General features: G+C 40.3%; 1 protein-coding gene across 1 annotated transcript; it reads right to left on the reverse strand.

Moving 5' to 3' along the window:
• Window positions 1-8,586: 8,586 nt before the first annotated feature.
• On the reverse strand, window positions 8,587-9,345 carry LOC113308169. The gene is made up of 2 exons (XM_026556646.1): window positions 9,217-9,345; window positions 8,587-9,124 (listed from the first exon to the last, which is right to left on the reverse strand). Exons 1-2 carry the CDS (start codon window positions 9,314-9,316, stop codon window positions 8,670-8,672), a joined length of 555 nt encoding a protein of 184 aa, XP_026412431.1. The 5' UTR covers window positions 9,317-9,345; the 3' UTR covers window positions 8,587-8,669.
• Between the last annotated feature and the right edge of the window lie 3,029 nt (window positions 9,346-12,374).

A 12,374-nucleotide genomic window follows, 5' to 3' on the forward strand; every position in this document is an offset into this window, starting at 1 on the left:
CTAAGCCAAGCATGACCCATCAAATCAAATCACAACTAATTAATTTAAATCATAATTTCAATTAAAATTAATGCAAAACTCATGAAAAGAATTAAATATAATTACCCAAGTGTGAAATAAGGCTTCCTCCATCGCCCCAGTGTTGGGGTTTAGCTCCTCATATTAATCATAATCTCGAAATACATGTGTAAAGCTCAAGAGTTGATTAAAGGGAGTAAAACAATTGAACAGAAAAATCGCAACAAAAATAACTGTTGCAAAGGCGTTGTTCAACCGTTACAAAAGGAACGATAAAAAGCTGAAGTGTCGTTGTCGCGCGTTGTAATTACGACTGTCAATAAACGACGGTTCTTGCAAGTCTGTTCTTCGTGTTCTTCATGTTCTTCAGCAGCAGCAGCAGCAGAAACCGAGTTTGGGAAAACTCGAATTTCTTCTTCTCTAGCTCTCCTCAGCCCCCCAGACTCTCGACACTCTCTCTAGTAGACCCAAAGAGCCTATTTATACCCAACAACAGCTCCAAGTCTCGCCAATAACTCCAATATAATTCTTCATTATGCGGGCAGTGAATAACAATATTTTCCGAATATTTTCTTACCAAACTTGGAATTTCTTGCGTAAACTTCCTCCCTCCACTCTCCAAATCGATTCTTCACGACCCAAAGTGATGCTCGAGCCATTCCACATCATCAGAACACGTCCATAACTCTCCATGACGCGTGATTATCATCCTCCAGTGCATGCTTGCCCTGTTTTGAACTCTAGAATCAAAACACGTATTCCAGCCAAATTTGATCGAAATCACCACCCAAACTTTGTTCCTTATTCCAAATCACATCTTTCTGCCAATTTTCAACGATTGAATCGCACTCTAACCTATTCATTTTGACAATCAAAATTCTTCCAGTTGAAAACTTCATTTCCCGCCAAAAACACAAATTCAAATTGTTGAAGAAGGTGCCCCTTATCCAGAGTGCTGGGGTGCGAATATCCATTGAGGTTGAAATAGTAATTTTTCTGGGTTCCTCCGGGACATTTCTGGGACGCTTCCGGTGCATTTCTGGGGTGCCTAGGGTACATTTCTCCGGGGTGTAAAACACTGCTTTTTGATCCCATTTCGTCGCAAGGGCTTATTTCTCTAAAATTTCCTACAAGAACATAAAATAACACAATAAGTACTTAATCGAGTCTAACAATACAGAACATTGAGAACAAAATAGACACATAAATGCGTCTATCAGAAGGTTGCTGAAGGAAATGAAATGACAAAGAACAAAAAGGAAACTCCCACGACAAAGGAGAAACAAATTTCACGAGAAGGAAAGAAGATAAACCGGTCAAGAGGCAAAAGGGTGCAAGGACAAGAGGCCGAGGAAAGCGTTGAAATACAAAATTGGCAGAATAAATTGAAAGACAGTCGCGAAGACGAGGAGATGGCTCAGTTAAAAGAGGAACTTTACCAAGATAGACGAAGGAAAGAAGATCTGGTCGGGGAACGAATAAGGTTAGAAAGGGAAAATGAGAAGTTGATTATTAGAAATAATCATTTGAAAAGGAAGCAGACAGATAATGATATGAAGGAGGAGAGATATGCTATGAGAAGAGCACGAACTGAAGAAAAACATTACGCACGAAAACGAGAAGGTCTAGGGCGAGGTGAGGAAAAAGAGAGAGAAAACTTGAAGAAAGCCATTGAAAGCAGTAGAAGAGAATTCAGGAAAAGAGAGTATCGAATGCAACAATCAGTAGCGGTTACTCAAAGAATAAACAACATCCCTAGGGAAAGGAGAGAAAGATATTTGCAAATGGTGAACAAATGTTCAAGGAGCGAGCCATGCAATCCAGAGATAACAACGCTCTTCTCGTTAATACAAAGGGAGAATGAGAGCTTGTGAAGTCTCATTGCAAGATGGGAAACAATATGCAAAGAATTGAAGGGAAGAATCTCGGAAGAGGAGTTGGTGCGATCATTCATCTATGCTTTTTCAACTAGGAAGCCGCTATTCTCGGCACTATTCAAGATAAGAAATGCAGTACGAATAAAGGAGTTGAAAGAATACCAAGCCGAGAACATTCGTAAGGAAGAAGAGTAGACGAGATAAGATAATTGTATTCGCTTTATTTTGATGATAAAAATGAAACGATCTATGTACTCAACTTTTGAAGAACATAACAATAAAAATTTGATGAAATTTTGATGAAATAAATATTCGCCGAGTAGCCAAAGACAGTAAGACCTCAAGATTATGAGGAAAATAATGAATATGAAATAAAAGTTTCCAGAGAAACTTAAAACCTTCGCCTAGGAAGGCTGGGAACCCACGGCATGCACCCTAGTTCGCATGAAAATGCAAGAGGCAAAGACCTAACGCTTGTCGTGGACAACTCAGACAGAAAGCTAGGGGCAATGATAAGACCTATCCGCTGGGGACCCTTTTTATGATGGCCTTTGGTAAGGAGTGCAGAAATATGACCAAGGCGCCGACGTATTCGGTTGAGCTGCGGGTGCCTGGGACGTCTGGAGCGTTACCGTCCATGTGCGTCTGACAAGTCTTGGCTACGATGCACTCGATCCCAAAGATACCCCACTTAGGGTGTGACTTCGTAACTCTAATCCTTATCGGTGAGGAGGATAAGAAGTCGCGAAAACAACTGAGTTTCGTAATAATTGGATGGGAGGAGACCAACATGCATGTTAGGGATAACCTCCTTGAAGGGTCACTCAGGGGAATATAAAGGGATGGAACCCTCCATATTAGGGAGTTGTGTGACCAAAAAAGACGACAATGTCATGGGGTTGCTATTCATGGGAATAGGCAGGCCTGTCATATTGTCGCGAAAAGAAAACTTAACAAAGATGTTAAGGCGAGGTTGATGAATTGCTATTAGCAAAAATAGCAAGCGCCTGAGACTTCGCCGAAGTAATACCCTTTATAATAGGGTGAGGCGCAATAAGACCTTAATTAGGAGGCACATTAATACCTCATAAACAAGAAAACCAAGGAGATAAGCAAGAAATGGATAAAGCTACTAAAACAACAAAGTTACAAAGAGCATTCTCAGAACCATCTCGGTCGGATAATGCCGACAAGAACAAGAGGCAAGTATATAATTTTATATTTTTTGTTCTCTTAGCATTATCCGATCTAAGAGAAGGAACTTGAGGCAGAAAACTAAGACCGGGAGCATACTATAGCAATCGATGCTCCTCACTCTCCTAAAATTAGCATTCTTAACTCGCCGAAAAGGAAAAGTCAGCAGGGATGAGTGAAGAAGGAAAAACGGAACTAAGGATGACTTGAGAAGTGAAGGAAGAAATAAAGATGAAAACTCGCAAAAGAATAAAAGACAAGTATATACTTAAAGGCTTCATTATTATTTTAAGAGTTTTCATGGTCAGTATATAGTTAAGGCAAATGGCGGATATCAAATAAACACACGCTTGATAAAACAAAATCATAATATCATAAAATGTGATGATTCCCAAAATAAAGTGTTTGCCCCCCAAGCTTGGGAGTGCCCATAAAAATTGTTAGTTATAAAACAATGATCCGAGACGACAGAAGACAAAACTAAAATTTCTACTGAGGGATGGCTTCATCGATGATGAAGGACTCAGTGACCTCACTGCCTGCCCCGGTAATGCTAGTAGAAGCTCCCTTGGACCCCTTGTTGTCCTTCGCGGTGTCACCTTTTGGCTCCTCGTCGTCATCAAAAGATGCTTCCTCGTTGGTAGCATCAGCAGCTTCATCCTGAGGCTTCTCATCATCGGAAAAAACCTCCAAAAGAAAAGAAGGAGGAGGAATGCCATGCTCGGCGCAGTAGTCATTGAAGAGCGGAACTAAATAGCTCTGAGTATTCTTGCGGGCTGTCTTGGCTACCTTCTTGGAAGATTCGATGATCTCGTCCATATTATCATTTAGGCTTTCAACCTCCTCATTAAGACGAGAAACATCACCACGAGCTTCATTTCTCTCTCTGGTGATACGAAGGACCTGACTCTTATGACGCTCATCTGATTTTGCGAAGGTAAGAGGAATTACATTAGAAACAAGGAAGTAAGCTGGGACAATCGAAGATAATAATACACCTAAAAACTACCTTCCGCCTGAAGGATAGTAGTATTTAAAGTACTCTGAACATCAGAGTATAGATGATCAAACCTGGCTACTTTGAGGTTGAAATCTTCAAGCTGAATGCATAACTCATGATACATTTTTATCCCAGACTTCACCGTGAGGGGATTTCAAAGTGCTCTTGTAAGACTGAATGGAGAGAACACCCTTTCCACAAAGACTTACAGGCTTGATTGGAGGAGAGGAATTCACAGGTTTTGGACGAAAGGAAGTGGCTAATTTAGCTTGCAAGAGTTCCACCTTTTTCTTCAGACAATCAACCTCATCGTTTAGACCATCCGCAGTGTTCCGAGACCTACGAAGAGTAGCTGCGAGCTCGGTTTTACTTTTGATCACTCAATCGTAATCTTCCTCCAGTTTCTTATAGTTGGCTATCGACGAAGAATAGAGGCCCCGCGAGGTAGTAAGAGAATTAGAGACCCGTTGAAGCTCTGGATTAAGGCGCAGGTTGCCATTATGGAGGTGGAGGTTCAGTTCCTTGTTACGAGAGCATTCAACTGACAGATGGTCCACTTGCAAGCAAAGGGTATCGGCCTTTTCATTAAGGATGGATTTCCCCGAAATATAAATATCATTCTGAGTTGTAAGATTCACCATCTCAGCGCGAATATCTTCCAGCGAAGAGGAAGCTTCGTCGGCGCTCATTTGATGTTGCATGCATCGAGCTTGACGAAGCTTAGAATAAGAAAATAATGGAAGCAAAAACAAGAACAATAGAGGGACGTTCAAGAAAAAAGAACTTACTCAAAAGCTTCTCTGTCTTTTGATCTTGCTGGCGGGAATGATCTTTTTCTTTATGAAGGTCCTCCGATAGAGCTTTGATTTTAGCCTCATCTTTCCTAGCCATCTCGAGAACGAGACGAATTTCTACAAGGGTGGCCATGTGACGATATACTTCCTGGGAAGCAAAGCTTGAACTCAGAAAATAGATCTCGGAGCCGAAAAGGAAAAATGGAGGAAAAGGTACAAAGAAATCACCTGGTTCATCAAGGCAGAGTGCTGCTGGAGAGACAGATTCATTGAAGCACTCAAGAGCGCGGACGAGTCTTGAGAGAGAAAGTCATCAGAAACAAGGGCGGACGAAGACTCCAAAGCGCGAGATCTCATAGCAGGATCTTCTTGGGCCTTCTGGTAAATATCTCGAAGGAATTGCATGTCAGGGTCGAAAAGAGGATTTGACATTGCAGGACGGACATGTTGCTTTCCCTTCTTACCAGAGAAAGGAACCCCCGAAGAACTCTTAGGATATTCAACCCCTGACTGAATAGGGGAATCCGCGACCTTGGAACGAATGACAGAATCGGCTTCTTTCGGAGGAGCAGAAGCAACAACTGAAGGGGGCTGTTGCTTAGTGCGAACGGGACGACCAAGGAGAACGGAGGGATGTATTGCGGCTAAGGAATCCACATCCAAGGTCTTTCGAGGCCTCTTGGATGCACCAGACGAAGGAGCACTTGTCTGCGAAGTCAAAGGTTAGAAACCAAAAGGTCTAAAATTTACAAACAAAAGGCAATAAGGATGGTACCTGAGAAGAAGGAGGAGGAGTAGGGTGAGAACATTTCTTGTGTCCCTGGGGTACCCCAGAAGTAGGTACTCCGCCCTAGAAGAGGCACGACGTCAGGATAAGAAAATCATCATAAAATCGCTAGCAAATGGACGAAAATGGTACCTGTTCAGAAGGAGTCTTCTTAGCAACCACTTTCTTCTCCTGGCGCGCCTTGACGAGTTCAGCAGCGGGCATCACATACTAAAAAAAATTGAGAAGCATAAGTACAACAGATAGTTCCAAATGATGCAAATCGCAATAGGAAAAGTCATACCTCGCTAGGAACAGTCCAGCGAAGTCTCCAGGGATCACAGCCCGCGAGGTAACAATGTCTGGGAAGAGGACCATTGTGAGGAAAGCCCTTTTCGTCGTAACCCCAGACGAAAGGACCGCCAACTACTAAAGGGAACCTCACCCAGTCATCAATAGAGATACGAAGTTGGGAATCCACATCCAGAAGAAGCTCCTTAGTAGGGGGAAAAAACGCATTGCTAACAAGCTCAAGACCCCACTCCTGATGCTCCCGGGTGCTTGTAAAGACAGAAGAATAATTTTCCACGAAAGAGTCTATGTTTAAATGCAAGGAATGAAATTCATCAGCTGAAGAAGGAAGTTGCGAGATGCCATCGCGAGAACGAACTTTGAACTCATTGGCAATCAGAATCGCATTACCAGTAAACTGGAAAAGCCCACATTGAAGCCTACCGAGAATCTCCAAGAAGATGGCGTTTGAAGGATCATATAAAGGGAAAGATAGTCCCACTCTCAACTGACCTAGGGAGATTATCACCTTATCAGCAGACCAAGTATCCAAACCAAGCCATCGGTAGTTCAGTTCCATCTCTTGGGTAGCAAGAATAACAGGATCAGGGGAAGAATCAACAACTGGAGTTAAGGATAAACCTAACTCCTGGAGCTCGGCTTGAAACTCCTCGAGAGTTTTGAGAGAAGCAGATGCAGCAACGCCTTTGGGAGACATGGTGATGAAGAAACTAGAGGATTACGGTAAAATAAGGAAAAAGTAAGAGCAAAGGTTAAGCAAGAAAAGAACAGAGTTTGGAAGAAGCAGAAAAAAAACTCAAAGTAAGGGCGGAGAAGTGTATTTATAGCAAGAGGAGGAAACCGGTAAACCGGGAAGCGGTAAGATCGAAGTAAAGATGACCGGTAACGAACGGTTACCCAGGGAACGTGGCCACGTGGAATTACGGGAATGGAGAACGTAACGGTTAAGGAAACTAAGACGGTTCTTATTTCATCCTCGCAGCAACTTGGACGGAATAAGAAAAGGCAAAATGTAGGTACACGAAATAGGATTGCCACGTGTCATACCAAGTAAGGTAATGAAATCCTAGTCAAAGATCCGTATCAGTAACCTATCAAATCAATCAACATCAGAAGGTGGGACACAGATCCCAAACACGAGGTAACTCCCCATCCCGAAGAAAAGCAGAAGGATCATCAAGATGATAAGGCGAAGCCATAAAAAGATTTTTGGCGAAGAAGACAAATCGCGAAGTAGGAGTAGTAGGGCGCAAGAAAAGGACAGGTGTGCCGACAAGACCATGTGAAGACAACGAAAGGTGGGGGAAAACTTTATGGAATATGCACCGGGCGAAGCATAAAGTAACCTCGACGAGATGATATGAGCTGTATACCACTACGGTTGCGTAGGCCTATAAATAGAGACCTTTGAGCAATGCAAAGGGGGATTCTGGCAGTGAAGATGAGAGAGGGAGATTTAGGGTTTCCTTGTCATCCATAGACTTGGAGAGGGATTAAGGTTTCTCGATAACCCACGTGTTGTATTTCGCTGGAAATTAATAAATAATCCTTTGTTCTTGCGTTTATCATGTCTTAGATTTTATTTACTTTCCATTTGGGTGTGTTGCAGGATTTCCAGTAATCACATAACTGAGGTTTGTATCCCACTTGATTTTCCTCCAACAAGCTCCATTGAGGCTTTTCCTTCTGGAGCTGTATAGTTGTGGTTTGTAGTTATGTATTTCACTGGTCCTAATATTTCCCATTGGTTTAATGGTGATTGAGTTGGATCTAACTCTGCATCAATTAAAATGCCACCAACGGAATTGTTGGGAAAAGCTGGCCCGTATTCAAATCCACCACTCGGCAACATGTTGTTTACTGTGTTGATTACGTCAAAATATTAACCAAAGATGCATAGAAACGAAAACGTACTGCAAACAAGGAAGTTTTTCGTTTACATACCAGAACTATTGATAGGATTCGGAATGTTCTTGAGAATGAACGAATCCTCCAGACGCCCACCACAGTCGGTAAAAGCAGTGGTGGTGTTACTGATTTCAAGACTAAGAGTAACCAACTCTCCATTTCCATGAATACCCAAATTAACACCATGAGTTTGCCAATGACTACTTTGATTTTGTGTTGCACGATACGGATACGATATCCGATACAGGATATCAATACGTTACTAGGATACACCAATAAAAAAATGATAATACGGCGATACGGAATACTCAATATAAATCTATAGTTTTAAAATATATATATATATATCATATATGAGATAGAAACATAACAAAATACATAACAATATATATTAATCTATACGAAGAAGATGGGCTTTCACCGAGTATAAGAACCAAAGAATATATAGTTACATATTGTGCACTGGATTTTATTGTTTCCACCACCTTCGTCACTTTTTCCTTGTTTTTCAACATAATTCCAAAGGGGGGTGTTGAGATTTGCGTCTTTTCTTTTCTTGCTCATAGTTGTATATCAGTATCTGGGATAAATAGGGTTTGGGTATTCTACTGGTTTTGGAGGAGATAAAACAGAGAGAGTTAGAGGTAATCAGATAAGTGTTGAGATTAAGAGGAGGAGGAAAAAGTTTGGGATAAGTATTGACTAGAGGGGGTGATAACAGCTGGTGATAAATATCTAACTTTTATTAGTATTAAAGAAATATATGGACAACTGTTGCTTCTTATCCAACTTTTGGTATTTTAACTGAAAAAAAGGATTATACAGTTGGTATTGGCCGTATTGGACGTATTTGATACACGTATCCATACAATACGTATTGATAGCCAAAAAAAGAAGTTTTGACGTATTGTTGCAACACAGCTTTGATTCCCTCCTGCAAATTTATTTGAGAAAGAGACAACCACTGATCTGCCTGGAACAGATATGGTGACACTAGTAGTATTATCACAATTTGTTCGAGCTGGTTGAAGACTAAATGTAAGTAAATAATGACTTGATTCTTCATTTGCCTTGAATTCTTGTGTAATCTTTCCATTTTTGCCTAAATATCTGTAGTTTCCCTGTGATGATGCGAATACATAGCTAACATCTCCTTGTGAAAACCATTGTGGTAAATAATTGATTGTTGAATCCAATGCAGGAAATGGGTATGTTGAGTTTGTTGGTGGTATTTCTAAGTCAGGGTTTTGCAGATCTGTGGAACAACAGCAAATTGCGAGTTAAAATTGTAACTATAGTAAGAAGAATATTTGAGTGACAGACGACATATGATATTGTTTTCGTTACCTGGAGATGCACTTGCTATTAGGAGTTGAAGAAGGAGAAGTAGACCTGCAGCTATTGCTTGCCATATCCCCATTGCTCTTGCCTGAGAGATAGAAGTCATAGTTCTGTACTTCTGCTGCTGTGTATTTAACTATTTATCATGAGACAAATTGGTTCGACCTTGAATGAAATGCAATAATATATCTATCTTATCTTGCGCTTGCTTCTGGCATAATATTACCTAGTACATGCATCATGCATGATGGCTTTGATTTAGACATGATTGGCCGAAAATTTTAACTTGAGAATTAAGTGTTTGTTTAAAATTGTTGACTAGAAATAATTGAGGTGTTAGTGACTCGATTAAGATTCAGACATGCAGCAATATCAACTTCAGCAGGCATCGTTCGTTATCATTACAAAATTGAGGTGTTACGAAAACGATGACTAAACAAGGAGTAGCAAATTACAAAACTGCTAAAGTCTCAGACACTTGCCTTTAACATGGCACAACTGTTGCAACCAATTGTATCTATCATGCTATATAGCAGGGGCCCGGCAGGGGTAAAATAAGAACTCTATTATTGGGGCTTAAAAAGGGTGAGTTTTTGGGGGCTTTTTGAGATCATGAAATAACAACCTATATGACCCCTTATTTATATTTTTCTCTAATGTCTAATCTACCCTTAATTTGATTTAGCTAATTAATCAGTCTTAGTGAATCGATTAGCCTAATAAAAACATTAATCTTATACAAATCAAAACTTGATATTTTTGAGTTTTGAAGAAGGAAAAATTGTGATTTGGGTGAAATTTGTTTGACAAATTTCGAAGACAAATGACGAAACCTTTTATAATTAAACTCAAGATAACCTTATAATCAACTCCCAACATCAATTTTATCAGTTCAAATCCGTCGGAAATCTGAAAAAAATATGGAATTTTCTGCCATAACGGCTGGGTAAACTTGTCGACCTGGCCGAAAACAAACACCACGGTTGGGATATTATTAATACCCGGACGTAAAACATGAGAACGGTTGGGAAGTAAGGAAGTCCCAACCGTAATTACAATAATCAGACAGGAATATACATACTTCTGGCCGTTATTCTTCCATGAATTACCTAAGTCTGCAAAACGGATGGTTTTACCAAACATTCCCGGCCGTAATTAAATTTGAAAGTTGAGAAATTTTTTGATTCAACATGAATTCTTAATACGATTGAAAATTACTAGCAAATTCACTAACTAGACCATAATAAAACTCATTAAATGCTTGATATATCCCCATTACAAAGATGGTTTTAATAACATCCTTTTCGATGTATTAAGAAGTCTTTGATGATGGCGAATTGAGCTTCCAAGTTGAAATTATAACCTTTCCATTTTGTCCATTCTTTCTTAGCTTGAGTTGCGACTTCTCTATCAGTCTCACCTTTAAGTTGGAGTTGGTTGCACATACGACGTAAAGCCATATATTCTTCCACTTTTCTGCGTATGTCTGAAAATCGAAGATACAATTCAACCCCACCGCGGTTGTTAGTGTTACCTGTTTCACCACAAAAATTCTCGAAAATATTACTCCAATACGATTGACTTGGTAAACCACGTTTCTTTCGTTCTTCTCCCTTCTTTGGATAACATAGTACAAAATTTTTGCAAAGAGATAAGTCTTCTTCCAAAGTGAAGTTGAGTTTATCCTTTGAGTACATTGTATTGAGTTTGTAGGAGTTTTGGTGGACATTATTGATGTAGAAGGTGTGATTTTGATTTGGAATGGATGGTTACAGAGAGGCAGTGGAGTTATTTCAAGTTTAAATAATTGGTTGAACAACTAGAACCTTCTATAGATCAGTCTTCCAAAGGATATATTTTTCAAAATTCAAAAAACTAGCCGATTTGAAGTGGTACAAGTGAAACTATAGATACTTACGGCTGGGAAATTCAAGGCACATCCAGCCGTAATTCTATGTGACCTGCAGAGTTGGTGGTCTGCCAGACTTACGGTTGGGATTCCTGGCCGTATATCTGACTTTTTACTATTGATCAGAAAAACGGCTGGGATTCCTGTCCGGGAACAGAATTACGGCTAGAATATGTAGTCGTCGTGTATGAGTCTTTTTTTTTTGGGGTTTAACAGAGAAATATACGGTCAGGAATGTCCAAACCGTAAACAGCGGCAGATGGGTTTCCCAACCGTTTAGATTGTAACGGCTAGGAAGTATCTAGGTCGACTAAGACGTAAATAAATTCACGGATATAAAACCTAACCATGAAACAAGCATGACTTGGAAACCTGGCCGTAAACATGACTCAATGTAGTTTAGGGAAGTCAGACCAAAAACGGGTAGGTATTTCCCAACCGTTGAAGTAAAACGGACGGGTTTCCTAACCGTGGGAGGTTTTACGGCTGGGAGTTCCTAACCGTTCTAGCTTTTACGACTATCAAATTTTGTTTTTCAATATTTATGGGTATTTTCGGCTAGGTTTTGTGAAGCAGCGACCTAGCCGAAAATGCCTGAAAAAAACAATAATGTTGTTTTTTTCCTCATTTTTCTTAGATTAAACACAAACATATTGAAAGACTAACATTAATTCATAAATGGAAAGTTATAAAAATCCATCCATCTCAATTCTTAACCAAAGTAAAATTTTAAAGGCTTAGATAACAAAATATTCATGAAGTAAAATACTAAAAAGCGACTAGATTGTCATTCACTTAATTCCTCCCCAGAAGACTCTTGTAAAAACTCATCCAAATCGTCAAGTTCAACAACTGGTTCTACAACTCTAGCCTTTTTACCTCCTTTTCCCTTACCAGCTTGAGTGGTAGTCATTTTACCTCCACCACGTCCACCTCGAGCATCACTTGTTCCACCACGACCTTCTTTTTTTCCACCTCGAGCACTTGATCCACCTCGAGCACTTGTTCCAGCACGACCTCCTTTTTTGCCGCCTTTTTCCTTGCTTTGATGGAGCTTTCTGGCGGGAGGGAGTATCCGAGTCGTCGCTAGAAGAAGGAGACCTAGCCCTCTTACTTCTCCTTGATCGGTCATCTTCTTGAGGATATAAACCTCCTTTCTCAGGGAGTATTATGCCTTGGACTCGATCCCGAAGTAATCTTAGTTCAGGGACGGTTAACTGCTCTCTCGAATCAATCATACGGGTGATATCCTTGG

The sequence above is a fragment of the Papaver somniferum genome, chromosome 9 (assembly GCF_003573695.1).
Source record: "Papaver somniferum cultivar HN1 chromosome 9, ASM357369v1, whole genome shotgun sequence".
Lineage (NCBI taxonomy): Eukaryota > Viridiplantae > Streptophyta > Magnoliopsida > Ranunculales > Papaveraceae > Papaver > Papaver somniferum.